Genomic DNA, 15,438 nt, shown 5'->3' on the forward strand with positions numbered 1-15,438 from the left:
TGTCCGGTCCTCCATCCGACTCCAACTCATCTAAATTCTGCAGCATTTGCAATGCTGTCAGTGCGTCCATTCATTTGGTTCGGCGTCCATTCATTTGGTTGTATGTTGTACTCAGTGTCTGATCTGACTCCCCGAGAGGAAATGATCAAGTATTTCATAATAAAATAATTAGAATGCCCACAACACCCACAATTCTTCATCAATACACTATTGTTCTAAATTCAATCATCCTCTTCACCCTCCTCATTCAGGCCAATCAAATGCGATCACCCTCTTCACCCTCTTCATTCCGGTCATTGATGTTCTATCTGGTTTCTATCGCCCATTCACTCATTGACGACAGAATAGCATATTTAACTTGTAATTGTATTATGTTAGTGGTTTTTGCTTAGTAGCCAGAGCAATGCTGACATTTGGAAGTAGAGCTGCAACTTCAGAATATTTAGATTTATTTGACAAAGTTAAGTGTCATAGAAACTGCAGAGTATGCTCTTCCTGATATTATTTAGAAATCTAAATGGTTTACCTGCATGTAAGGATTTGATAAAGTGATGCTCCTTTCCACGCATTTGTCAATTACAAGATGTGCCCATCTCTTCATGTACAAGTTGGCAACTGAAAGGCCTTATATCGTCGCTCACCGGATGATTGTCAATGTAATCTTGTCTATAGACTAAGACTTATTATGAGTGTAGTTTCGCTGGGCCGGCTGAGCAGGCTGACTGGCATTGTTATTGTTTTTTCAGGGGGTAGATCGGCTTTAATAGTGCAGATAGATTGTAGATTCCATCAATGTAATTGTCTGCATCATTTCCAATGCTGACTGGCATTGTTTGTTTCCTGCTCATGAACTTGCGAGGATATATTTAGCATTATTCTAAAGGCCTAATGCAACTTGTTAAAATGTTGTTCTAAATGAAGTCGAGCTCTCTACCCTAATTCGTTCAGTTAGGCCTAACTTAAATTTGATTGTGTAGTAACTTGCACAATTATCGCCCATTCCATCCATTTGTCATTCATTCAGAGAGTTGGCATCGTTTGCCTCCCTCCAGTCATCAACTTGGACAGAGTCAAGGATTTTTTTTATTTTTTTATTTCACCTTTATTTAACCAGGTAGGCTAGTTGAGAACAAGTTCTCATTTGCAACTGCGACCTGGCCAAGATAAGGCATAGCAGTGTGAACAGACAACACAGAGTTACACATGGAGTAAACAATTAACAAGTCAATAACACAGTAGAAAAAAGGGGAGTCTATATACATTGTGTGCAAAAGGCATGAGAAGGTAGGCGAATAATTACAATTATGCAGATTAACACTGGAGTGATAAATGATCAGATGGTTATGTACAGGTAGAGATATTGGTGTGCAAAAGAGCAGAAAAATAAATAAATAAAAACAGTATGGGGATGAGGTAGGTGAATAATGGGTGGGCTATTTACCAATAGACTATGTACAGCTGCAGCGATCGGTTAGCTGCTCAGATAGCAGATGTTTGAAGTTGGTGAGGGAGATAAAAGTCTCCAACTTCAGCGATTTTTGCAATTCGTTCCAGTCACAGGCAGCAGAGAACTGGAACGAAAGGCGGCCAAATGAGGTGTTGGCTTTAGGGATGATCAGTGAGATACACCTGCTGGAGCGCGTGCTACGGATGGGTGTTGCCATCGTAACCAGTGAACTGAGATAAGGCGGAGCTTTACCTAGCATGGACTTGTAGATGACCTGGAGCCAGTGGGTCTGGCGACGAATATGTAGCGAGGGCCAGCCGACTAGAGCATACAAGTCGCAGTGGTGGGTGGTATAAGGTGCTTTAGTGACAAAACGGATGGCACTGTGATAAACTGCATCCAGTTTGCTGAGTAGAGTGTTGGAAGCAATTTTGTAGATGACATCGCCGAAGTCGAGGATCGGTAGGATAGTCAGTTTTACTAGGGTAAGTTTGGCGGCGTGAGTGAAGGAGGCTTTGTTGCGGAATAGAAAGCCGACTCTTGATTTGATTTTCGATTGGAGATGTTTGATATGGGTCTGGATATGTTGATATGGGTCTGGATATGTTTTACATTATTCTGAAGGCCTATTGTAACATGTAGCAGGTTTAATTTACCATTACAATACACCTCATTAGTAGAGTTACAGTAAATAAAACAGACCCATAACAGCTTCTTTTTACAAACTAAAACGTAAAAGCAAATTGTATTAACTTGCAAGTCGTACAGTCAAATGATTTGCTGCTGATAAATAGGCATAACACAACCTCATCATTACACTATTGTCTTTCTAAATGAAATCAACCTCTTCACCCTCCTTATCATTCAGTTAGGCCTAATTTAAATTACATTGTGAAGTAAGGTCCACAATTATCACCCATTCATCCATTTGTCATTCATTCAGTGAGGAGAGAGAGCTACATTAGCACCTGGCTGGGTACCAACGTCCTACAGCACATTGTCTTGGTGGGTTAAGTTAGGAATAGGTGTGAAAAAAACAAGCAAAAAGGCTATAAATACTTTTCTGTTTCTGATTCCAAAATTGTTACGTAAAATACAAACATTTAGGAAAAGTTAGGGAAGGAGCAGGAAATAGCTTTTGGGGGATTCTAGTGTTAAGAGCCTGCTGGTCAGTGGCACTGTAGTTCATGGTCATGGTTCTGATAATGACCCAGGCTTCACTGAACAACCTGATCCTCTTACCCCCTCCCGACCAATCCTTCATACAAGTGGGGAGAGGCAGAGTATGCTTTAGAATTTGCATCAGTGAATGTTAGTTGAGCTTTGTCTAAGCAGTACACACTCAAATATGTTCAAGTACTCATCCACATAAGCACGCACACATGCACGCACACATGCACAGACGCAAACAGTTTAACATTCCAATTTAATTCAGGGGGCTGGTGCAGACAGAATAGTCTATTCCACATTGTGTGTGTGTGTGTGTGTGTGTGTGTGTGTGTGTGTGTGTGTGTGTGTGTGTGTGTGTGTGTGTGTGTGTGTGTGTGTGTGTGTGTGTGTGTGTGTGTGTTTGTTTGGGTGGCGGGCTGCTTAGTACTCGGGAAAGCAGATGGAGGAAAAGAGAGAGGGAGAGGACAAGAAGGAGAGAGAGACTGATACGGCAGTAAATAGAGACAGAGAGATAAACAAGAACAGCACTAGCAAGAGAAAAAAAGAAGACAACTTGAGGTGAACCCAGGCAGCAGAGAAAACACCGTGAGAAATAGGAAAGAAACGATCCAGAGAGAAAAAGACAGAAACTACCATTCCTTCCAGCCCTTGTGCTTGTAAACACCCAACAGGAATACTGTTCTTTAGAGAGATACTATACTTCTTAAAGGGCCTCACAATACAAGCTTACAAGCTATGAAATACTATGAGGGTACCTGAAAGTATCAGTCAACTTCTCTGGCTCACTGAACAATGCTAAGAGTAAGAGTATATTCTACAACATTTCCTCTCAATTTTGCACAACAACAGTGTTACTATGAACAAAACAAATCAGAGGACACAAACACCCGCAGGCACCAGGCCAAAATAGTGCAAGATTTCAACAGTTAACAATGGTTTCCCTCTCAGGTCCTTATAGTCCTGAGATCCTCCTCTAGAGGGGTGAGAGGTCAGAGTTTCGGTCAGCTGTCACTCTGCTTAGAGGCACGGAGGATGAGTGACAGGTCACGCACAAACACGCGCACGCACCCACACACACACACACGCACCCACACACACACACACACACACACACACACACACACACACACACACACACACACACACACACACACACACACACACACACACACACACACACACACACACACACACACACACACACACACACACACACACACACACACACGTCCTTCCAGGTCAGTCAGGTCAGGGTCAAGGCAATTACTGCTACTGTGTGTGGCAGGCAGCTCATTCTGACAGACAGCTAATTGAAAGAAAAGTGTTGGGCTACTTATTTCTTAATAAGTGCACTATTTTTGACCAGGGCCCATCGGTAAATAGGGTGCCATTTGTGACTCAACCACTTTGGGCTCCCGTGTGGCGCAGCGGTCTAAGACACTGCATCTCAATGCTAGATGCATCACTACAGACCCAGGTTTGATCCCGGGCTGTGTCACAACCAGCCGTGATAGGGCGGCGCAGAATTGGCCCAGCGTTGTCCGGGTTAGGGGAGGGTTTGGCCAGGGTAGGCCGTCATTGTAAAATAAGAATTTGTTCATAACTGACTGGCCTAGTTAAATAAAGGTTCAATTAAAATTGACTCCCAATGGCTCCTAAATGGCCATTTAGGCTCCCTGCCTGATAGATTGTGAGGCTAATGGTAATGATGGAGGAAAAAAATCAATACAGTTACATATCGGGATATTATTTTTGACGGTAAAGCATATTATATTGTTTTGACAATATACAAAACGTTTTTGCCACCTTTCTAATTGTATCTACTTTAGCAAATGTTTTATACTGAATGTTATCAGATCTTCAACCAAAACCTAAAATTAGATAAAGGGTACCTGAGTGAACAAATAACACAACAATGACATACTTATTTCATTTATTTCATAAACAAAGTTATGCAACACCCAATGCCCCTGTGTGAAAAAGTTATTGCCTCCTTACACCCAGTAACTGGTTATGGCACCTTTAGCTGCAATGACTGCAAACAAACGCTTCCTGCAGTTGTTGATCTCCCACGTCGCTGTGTGTGGTTTTCGCCAGGCATAATGAGACCCATGTCATCCAGAAAGTTAGACTTTTGACTCATCTGTCCATAGAACATTCTTCCAAGAGGCTTGACGATCATCCAGGTGCTTCCATGTGCTTTTTGGCAAACTTGAGTCAACTTTTTGGACAACATGGGTTCCATTATGTCTGGCAAAAACCTAACACTGCTTTCCACAGTAAGAATCTCATACCAACAGTCAAGCATAATGGTGGTAGTGTGATGGTTTGGAGATGCTCAGGACCTGGACGACTTGCCTTAATAGAAGGAACCATGAATTCTGCTCTGTATCAGAGAATTCTACAGGAGAATGTCAGGTCATCCGTCTGTGAGCTGAAGCTGAAGTGCAGCTGGGTCATGCAGCAAGACAATGATCAAAAACACACAATCATGTCTACAAAGCAAAACATTTGAAGTTTTGGAATGGCCTAGTCCAAGTCCTAATCCTAATTGAGATGTTGTTGTAGGACTTGAAACGAGCGGTTCTTGCTTGAAAACCAACAAATGTCGCTGAGCAGTTTAGCATGCAAGAGTGGGCCAACATTTCTCCACAGCGATGTGAGAGACTGATCAACAACTACAGGAAGCATTTGGTTGCAGTCATTGCAGCTAAAGGTGCCACAACCAGTTACTGGGTGTAAGGAGGCAATTACTTTTTCACACAGGGGAATTGGGTGTTGCATAACTTTGTTAATTAAATAGATCAAATAAGTGTACATTTTTAGTTGTTGTTATTTGTAAACTGAGGTTCCTTTATCTAATGTTAGGTTTTGGTTGACGATCTGATTACATTCAGTATAAAAAAATATTCAAAAGTATTCAAAAATCTGAAAAGGGGCAAATGTTTTTGTACAGCACTGTAGTTGGCTGTACCAGAGAAAGGAGAAAGGAGAACGAGAAACCTGTAGGTATAATATTTAGGTCTCCAAGGTTGTGTAAACTCAATGTTCAAATAAACTATTTAATTGGGTTTGTGAGAAACCAATTGATGGTGCCATCTGAAGCTGAAAGGAATTTACGCGCTTGGCATAGCAGCCATCTCACCTCATTTGTTGGATATTAGACTGTCGCTGTGATGTAATTATGTGACAAGATCCTTTTCTCTCCTCTGAGGATTTAGGTATGCGAGTGTGTGTGTAAGAGAGAGAAAGAGAGAGGGGAGAAGGAAGTGTGTGTGTGTGTGTGTGTGTGTGTGTGTCTGTGTGTGTGTGTGTGTGTGTGTGTGTGTGTGTGTGTGTGTGTGTGTGTGTGTGTGTGTGTGTGTGTGTGTGTGTGTGTGTGTGTGTGTCAGAGATGTGTGTCAGAGATGTGTGTCAGAGATGTGTGTCAGAGATGTGTGTCTGCGTGTGGTCTGGGGCTGTCAGGCTGTCATTTGTCTGTCATTCTGCCCTCCTCCATTGTGTGACCTGCCTCCAGTCATCCATTGCCCTACTGTTTCTCCTCCACCCACCCATCTCTTCCTGCCTTTAATTCTGCACTCCGCACTCTGTGAATGTATGCATGTGTGTGTGTATGCGTGCATGCGTGTGTTTGTGTGTGTGTGCACTGGCATGTGTGTGTGTGTAAATCTCGATGACCCTCTCTACTTCCTGCTGTCTGTTTGCACTTAGTGTTTGCTACTGCCTGCTGTCTCGAGGACAGTGAGAAACTTCTGTAACATACAGCGTCACATCGGGATGAAGCATATTCTCACACCAATTGACTCCACTAGCAGAGCTCCACTATATAAACTAAACTATGCCTGCTCCCCCTCGAAATAGAGCCAGGGATACACCCAAAGAGATGGACAAAGAAAAAGAAGAAGGGGGAAACAAGTGAGTGAAGGGATAGAGGGATGGAGTGATGGACAGACGCACCCTGGGGTCTAAATAATGAGGCGGCGAGGGAGATGAGGGAGAAAGAAAGAAAGAAAGAAAGAAAGAAAGAAAGAAAGAAAGAAAGAAAGAAAGAAAGAAAGAAAGAAAGAAAGAAAGAAAGAAAGAAAGGAGGCAGAGAGGGAGGGGCAGAGATATTTGTTCAGCTTCGGGAGAGATGTTTGCACAGAGAAATGACCTCAAGATGCATTGAGTCTTACAGAATACTAGGAGAGCTTCCATACAACGAGAGAAGAGGGGACTGGAGAAGATAACTAGTCAATGTCTGCAACCTGCCAACTAAACCAAATAATTGTCAGAGCTAGATAGTGTGAACAAAATGACGACAGCTGCGGTAATAGTCGTCATAGTGAAGGTTAATCTGTACGACAGTAATCCTCAGCTGTCTTTAGCTCCACAAGGACATGTATTGGATATGTGAGAGAGTGATGTGATAGAGATAAATACAACAACAGAGGACTGCATATGTTCTGTTAGCAATATGAACCTCTGTCTATTTTCTAAGATCTCTGCCTTCTGTTCAATTCTTTCTGTTCTGTTCTAAAAGTAGAAATACAGTGATTCTAGTTCTATTGGTTTTAACTCCATGGTTCTAACTGTCAGGCCTGGCCGAGTGAGCTCAGCTAACCAACATGTCCCCATGCAGAATGCCTCTGTGATGCTGATGAGAGAAATGAGACACAGGAGGAGATACAGCTCAGGAGAGATGGAGTAAGAAGGAGGACACAGTGAGCAAGAGAAAGTGTGAGAAGTGGAGATTGAAATAAAGAGAGAGAAAAAAAGGAATAAAAAGCTGTGGAGTTAAAAGGACAGGACACACTGTGAGGTAGACAGAAAGCCAGGGATATACCTCAAGAAAGAAAGAGAGATGTAGACGGAAAATAAAATAAATAAAAAACAGTGCATGGTGGTGGCATATCCCCTGATTAATCTGCTCATTAGAATGTATCCCACGGCTTATTATTCCATTAATAATCCATTGTGTGAAGGGCTGTCTGACGCAGAGAGAGACACAAAGAGAGAGAGAGAGAGAAAGAGGGATAGAAAGCGCAAGATAGAGAGGCGTCTCACCTCGCCTCCCAGACACAGATTAACTTCCCAGGAGCCTGGAGAGTCACGAATTGCCCTGCAGTGAGGGAGCACATTTACCTTGTGTATTGAGTATAGCGGTGGAGGGCACATTAAAGAACGGGCACAGACACTCCCATATATAGCGTGCACGCCCCATAGATGTGGAAGTTCACAGTCATCTGCCTGTTCATGTTCATTACCTGCACCATGGATTAAATAGTCTAAACGTATCTTTCTGTGTCCTTGTTATTGGATTGTACTTTCACCATGTCACGGACATAATACTGGCATCGAAGCGGATTCGGACTGGAATGTTTTGAAGAGGTTTAATGAGTAAACGTCAAAGTGTATTTTCCTTTTCCGACGCTATCATGGCTTTGATTGGGAAGATTGAGTTTGTTGATGAAAAGGATAGCTACTGGGAGGAGTACATTGAAAGGCTGGAATGTGTTTCGTAGATAATGACATTGATAACGCCAAACAGAAACCCATTGTGCTGATGAGCGTGTTGTCTACATTACATTCTCTTCTCAATCCAGCCCTCCCTACTGCAAAGAGTTATGATGATATAGTGGCATCTCTGTCAGACATTGTGCATATATTTCATTTTAATAACTGTAAACAAAAGGCAGATCAGAATAACTCCAGTTTTATTGCTGGGCTGAGCCGGATTTCGGTGCACTGTAATTTTGTAGATCAGCTGGATGTGGGGGGGGGGGCATAATTCCATACAGCTGTGGGTTTAGTGCGGCAACCTGTCTCCAATGCAAACGAAGGGGACATATACACTATATACACAAAAGTATGTGGATACCCCTTCAAATTAGTGGTTTCGGCTATTGCTGACAGGTGAATAAAATCAAGCACACAGCCATGCAATCTGCATAGACAAACACTGGCAGTAGAATGGGCTTACTGAAGAAGAGCTCAGTGACTTTGAACTGGACACCGTCATAGGATGCCACCTTTCCAACAAGTCGTAATACTTCTTCCCTGCAAGAGCTAACCCAATCAACTGTAAGTGCTGTGGAAAAGTGGAAACGTCTAGGAGCAGCAATGGCTCAGCCAGAATTCTTGCAAGACAATGGGTATTAAGACAATGGTCACAGGCCCAGTTAAAGACGCGGGGTAGAATTTTGGTGGATGTGAGCTATCGAGGTGACCCCCAGCAGAGACCCCTGCAAAACTCCCCAGATTCGATTATCAAGGAGCATGAAAAGCTTTAAAGCTTTCCAGGGGTTTTTGGGCTTTACAGGGGGCACCCTGTGTCCATAGCCAATCGACCCTAAGTTCTTTAAAACTCGACCAGTACCTTTCAATCTCCGGCCGAAGGTATGAGGCTCTGGAGAAACTGCAGTGGTCCCTGATGTTTACCCCTTGCCAACGCTGGCTGAGCTGTTTGCGACGTTGGCAGGAGGGGTGGTGTCTACAAAGCTGGATATAAGACAAACCTACCAGCATCTAGCTTTGGATGATGATGCAAGGGAGCTCCTGAATATCAACACACACCGGGGGCTTTTTAGAGCGACAAAGTACCAGTTTGGAGTGTCCAGAGTGGTGGCGATTTTTTCAGTGCTACATGGACACCTTGCTAGCAGGCATCACAGGGGTCCAGGCATATCTGGATGACATACTGATTACATGCCGGACCCTGGAATAGCATAACTCTTGTGGGCAGAGAGGAATCAGACGCCACAACAGCCCCATATCACCCATCCTCCAATGGCCAAGCTGAACGCATGGTTCAGACAACCAAGGAGGCTCTGTCTGGGATCTCGGTGAGTGACTGGCAGACCCGACTGTCAAGGTTCCTGCTGTCTAATCATGTTACACCCGTGGCTACTACTGGGAAGAGTCCAGTAATTAACAGGCGATTGACAACTGCCTTAGACTGGCTGCTTCGCAAGTGAAATGCATCTAAGGCAGGGGGATGATGCAGACAGGGGGCCACGGTCATTTAAGGCATTTTGAACCTGACGAGCTACTCTAGAGGCCCTAAGTGAGTCCCTGCAGTCATGGAAAAAGCCATTGGACCGGTTTCTTACAGGACTCGGACACCTAACGGTCAGGTGCACCGACGCCATGTGGATCAGCTGCTGGGCCAGGAGGCAGCAGCCCCCTTTGCTGCCACTTCCTTCTTCCCAGGCCTGGATGCTCTGGACACCACTCCTTTAGGTGGCAGAAGAGTGCCAAATCCAGAGCCAAACCCTGATACTCAGCCCCAACTTGCAGCTGAGCCCTTTCCGGCCGCAATTGGAGTGTCACCTCCACAAGCACAGGGGTTGCCGCCAGAGACTATTCAGGCACCTCCCTCACCACGCCCAGTTGGGTTGCGCCGCCCTCCCCAATGTTATGGGGAATCCATTATGTGACTGGAGGAAAGGACTGTTGTGTATTGAGTATAGTGGTGGTGGGCACAGACATTCCCATATATCGCATCGATTTCTTAAAAATGTGAAATTCAGTTACATACAGTATGACTTCTCCCATAGTGAGGCCTAGCCACAGAGTGTATAGAGGAATGGTATGCTGTCTCTATCCCAGGCCCATGTCCTCATTACCTGGGGCCTCTGACCTCATTACCTCGGGCCCCTGAGGGTCCACTGACTCACCCCTAGGAGAAGGCCATTACAACCATCACAGCCACTGCCTTAGAAACACCTGGTCTCAGTCTCAAATGGCTCCCTATTCTCTACATTGTGTGGTTCTTTTGACCATGACCCTGTAGTGCACTGTTGAGATGTGATGTGTCTGTATCTGTTGTGTCTTGTAGTTAATTTGCTGTTGTATTGATTTATTGAATTTTTATGTTTGTGAGTTGTTTGTTCTCAGGGCACCATTGTGAATGTCTCAATTGGGTTCCTCTGAGTAAATGAAAGTGAAATACAATACAGAGAACAGGGCAACGCTTGGGAAAGCAGCCATAATGTATGCTTTCCCTGTGCAATGTAAAGTAATAAATTAGCACTTTATTGGGGTATATATATTTGTAATTTAGTAGTGGCTTTTATCCAAAGCGACTTACAGTCATGAGAGCATGTGTTTTAAACATAAGGTTGGTCACAGGAATTGAACCAAATATCCCAGTGCTGCAAGCACTGTGCTCTATCAACTGAGCTACAGTGGACCGGAACATTCTGTTGGCCTACAGCAAGTGTTGTTCTTTTTTATTCCAAACGGTAACTAATGCTTTAAAAGTTAATGGTAGAAAACTCCCACCTTTATCCCTCAACAGTGCCATATCTATGAGCAAAAGGGATATTTGTCTAAGATATTAAATCTACAAAAGAGTCTGCAGCGAGTTCCTTGCGTAACATTTTGGTTTGGAGCTGTGGGGTTGCAGTGGGGGGGTGAGACATGGTCTCTGTGTGTATGTGTCACTGATATGATTCTGAGCAAATAGTATGGTCCAATACCTCCGGACCCAAGGTGATGTGAGCTGCTGTCTTATTTACCTGTCTTTAAATTCAGAGGAATCAATTTGAGTCCACTGCCCCGGAACCAAACATCCCCATCAGAGGAAGATTTACAGACACAGATGTCTTCTTCACCATCCAAGGATAGGAGGGATGCATTTAATTAATTTGGCCTATTATCTCCTGGGGGGTCCCAGATTAAATTGGTAGAGCATTCTCACTCATGGGTGCAACAAATATAGCCCCTAACAAGGCACTCCTCCAAATATGTTAATGAGACAAAAACAACAATACCCTGCACCCACTAGTGGATATGATACGGTACTGTATTATGTGGGGAGGAATTACAGTACCATTTAAAATACAACAATTTTCCCACAATGCACCATTATTTATAGCCGGGATCATCAACTAGATTCAGCTGCGGGCGATTTTTTCTTGAGCACACGGTCGGGCGGCGGAACATACAGTATATATAAGTAATTACATATAATTTGTAGACTGCAAATTGACCGCAAGAAGCCCAAACAGATATAATGTTTGACTAAAACATAATCATTTCAAACCTTTCATACATTTGTATACGATCACATCTCTCTATTATGCATGGGAATACTTGGGAACAGATTTCTTCAATTAAAATCACTTGGAGATTATTTCCTAGGTGTTTTTACAGTCTTATGTCCAACAGTTATACTTTTTTTGCTCTGAAAACATGGGGGACCAAATAAAACCATTGGCCAGCAGGCTGCTGAGTAACCCTGCTGGGTAACCCTGACCTACAGTATGCTGCATTTTTTTTTATACTGTTGATAATATCTAAAATGACTGTATAAATTACAGTTTTCCATTACAGTGTGGGTATGTAGAGTATGAGATACATACGAAAAAGGAGCACGAACAGAAAGTGTCTAAAATGGCACTCAAACTCCCAGACAAGATTTGAGAATAACAGGTGAGTCTTACCTTGGCGATCTGGACACACCAGTTGAGCAGCAGCTGGGAGCCGATGTTGTCCTTGTGTTCGTGGACGTAATCAAGCAGGCAGCCATGGGGCATGAGCTGGGTGACCAGCTGGATGGTTGGGCTCAGGCAGACCCCCAGGAGACGGACCAGGTGAGGGTGTTCCATGCTGGCCATAATCAGAGCCTCCTGGGGAACACACACAGGAACTCAGGCCCACGCAGAGACCATACAGTACATTCACCAATTTTGTCAAAATGTTGTTATTAACATAGCCTTATTCTGTCCAATGTTCTCTACCTATATAGTACTCAAAATACGACAATTCATCTTAAGTTAAAAAATAATACAATATAAAAATTGCTGGCAACCATTCAAACCAGTGTTCGGAACTTTAAAGGGAGTGTAGCACTTATTTCTCAATTCCAGAAACACATAAAACAGTAACTTAGAGCACCCCAAGTCAACATTCCCAAATGACAAACTCTTAAATCAATTGTAATAATATTATGTTGTTCTAAAAGTTGGGTTTGAGGTTCTCTAAATCAACTCTAACTTTAGAAAAACCTCCACAAAACCTCCCCGCAGTCAGCATCACACAATGAATAAAAAACAGTAAAAAGTGGGATACATTTGTTGAGAATGAGGTGGACGAATTGGTCGTCAAATTATCAATCTGCGGAGCAGGTTTATTTCATGGCAACTTCCAAGGCAACCACCAATGGAAGGAGTGCTTCAGCAAGAAGTTGCTTCTCAAAGTGGATGCTGTCCCTACCATCAATGGCTTCTAAAGCAACTCAAACAGCCAGCGGCACCAGCAGAGACCGAGCATTATCATGGACTTCAGTGAGCATGGAAGTCAACTGGGTAAGTGAAAGAGATAGCTTGCTATGCTAACGTTAGCTAGAGCAAGTGCATTTAGCTCATGTCTTTAATCTAAATAACACTGATAAAACTAAGCAAATGTAAACACGTCTGCCAGCTGTTGGTAGCTAACAGCTGATGCTGTCATACTATAGATCAGGGATGGGCAGCTGGCAGCCCCGCGGGCCTGCTTTTGTAGGCCTACGGATACATTTCCAAAAACAAAAAAACATATATATATATATTTTCTTTTTTAGGAAGTCAGTTGGGGTTTCAACTTAATGTTAAGAGTTAAAATAGTAGAATATACAAGGTGTACAAGGTTCACTGACAGTCACTCAATTAGCCAATGTCAAAAAAAATTGGGGGATTGGTAAATTAGACTAGCCAGAAATACAATGAACTATTTGCAGTATTACTGCAAAAATGGAAGAGGAAAGTGGAAGGAGGGAAAAGTAAGGAACTTGTCTGTCGGCCCATGATTGGTTAAAATTGTGATCAATTAAAAAGTATACCCGTTTAATTTCAGGACCAAACAATTTACAGCCGTGCAATATACAGTTGAAGTGGGAAGTTTACATACACTTAGGTTGGAGTCATTAAAACTAGTTTACATACACTTAGGTTGGAGTCATTAAAACTAGTTTACATACACTTAGGTTGGAGTCATTAAAACTAGTTTACATACACTTAGGTTGGAGTCATTAAAACTAGTTTACATACACTTAGGTTGGAGTCATTAAAACTAGTTTACATACACTTAGGTTGGAGTCATTAACTAGTTTTTCAACCACTCCACACATCTCTTGTAGTTGTAGACCTCCAAAAGTCTGGTTCATCCTTGGTAGCAATTTCCAAATGCCCGAAGGAACCACGTTCATCTGTACAAACAATAGTATGCAATTATAAACACCATGGGACAAAGCAGCCGTCATACTGCTCAGGAAGGAGACGCGTTCTGTCTCCTAGAGGTGAGCGTACTTTAGTGCGAAAAGTGCAAATCAATCCCAGAACAACAGCAAAGGATCTTGTGAAGATGCTGGAGGAAACAGTTACAAAAGTATCTGTATCCACAGTAAAACGAGTCCTATATCGACATAACCTGAAAGGCCACTCAGCAAGGAAGAAGGCACTGCTCCAAAACCACCATAAAAAAGCCAGACTACGGTTTGAAACTGCACATGGGGACAAAGATCGTACTTTTTGGAGAAATGTCCTCTGGTCTGATGAAACAAAAATAGAACTGTTAGGCCATAATGAACTTTGCTATGTTTGGAGGAAAAAGGGGGATGCTTGCAAGCCAAAGAACACCATCCCAACCATGAAGCATGGGGGTGGCAGCATCATGTTGTGGGGGTGCTTTGCTGCAGGAGAAACTGGTGCACTTCACAAAAATTAAGCAACATCTCAAGACATCAGTCAGGAAGTTAAATCTTGGCCGCAAATGGGTCTTTCAAATGGATAATGACCCCAAGCATACTTCCAAAGTTGTGGCAAAATGGCTTAAGGACAACAAAGTCAAGGTACTGGAGTGGCCATCACAAAGCCCTGACCTCAATCCTACAGAAAACGTGGGCAGAACTGAAAAAGCATTTGCGAGCAAGAAGGCCTACAAACCTGACAGGAGGAATGGGCCAAAATTAACCCAACTCATTTTGGGAAGCTTGTGGAAGGCTTCCTGAAACGTTTGACCCAAGTTAACCAATTTAAAGGCAATGCTACCATATACTAATTGAGTGTATGTAAACTTCTGACCCAGTGGAAATGTGATGAAAGAAATAAAAGCTGAAATAAATCATTCTCTCAACTATAATTCTGACATTTCACATTCTTAAAATAAAGTGGTGATCCTAACTGACGTAAGACAGGGAATTGTTACTAGGGTTAAATGTCAGGAACTGTGAAAAAACTGAGTGTAAATGTACTTGGCTAAGGTGTATGTAAACTTTGGACTTCAACTGCAGACTGCAAAATAGTTGGGACAAGATTTTTGACATAACGTTTCCATGGCACATGGTTTATGAATTGATACGCAAAACGACACCGGATTTTTAAATTTAAATGATTATACTAAATTCTTGCATCCAGTAGACTGTTATTTATATGGGGGATACAACCTTCCCAGCTCATTAGATTTTGCTGCGAAGAGACTGAATCGTTAGATCATTTGTTTTGGTACTGTCCATATGTAGCTTGTTTTTGGTCACAGGTCCAGGAATGGCTGAAGAATTGCAACATTTACCTGGAGCTAACCCTGCAGATCGCACTACTGGGTGATCTGAAAAGTCATAGTCAATCAATCAATAATATAATAATACTTTTAGCAAAAATGTTTATTTTCAATTAAAAATCTGTAGAAACAATGAGAATAGAAAGGTTCAGATCTTTTGTGAAACATCACATTACAGTTGAAAAATATATGTCAAATATAAATCCAACATGGATGGTGTTAAGAGATAGATGGGAGGGGTTGAATGGAGCTGAAGGTTGGGACTAATAACAACAAATAATGACACTAAAGTAAAACATACC

General features: G+C 42.7%; 1 protein-coding gene across 1 annotated transcript in view; it reads right to left on the reverse strand.

Moving 5' to 3' along the window:
* LOC118936582 (receptor tyrosine-protein kinase erbB-4) overlaps positions 1 to 15,438 on the reverse strand; it is a 528,305-nt gene that overhangs the window by 45,407 nt on the left and 467,460 nt on the right. Inside the window, exon 20 of the mRNA XM_090216042.1 lies at positions 12,046 to 12,231. Coding sequence (XP_090072168.1) covers positions 12,046 to 12,231 — 186 coding nt within the window. The remainder of the gene's footprint in view (positions 1 to 12,045; positions 12,232 to 15,438) is intronic.

Source organism: Oncorhynchus mykiss, chromosome 22 (assembly GCF_057628025.1).
Source record: "Oncorhynchus mykiss isolate SJ-2025 chromosome 22, ASM5762802v1, whole genome shotgun sequence".
In the NCBI taxonomy this organism is placed as follows: domain Eukaryota; kingdom Metazoa; phylum Chordata; class Actinopteri; order Salmoniformes; family Salmonidae; genus Oncorhynchus; species Oncorhynchus mykiss.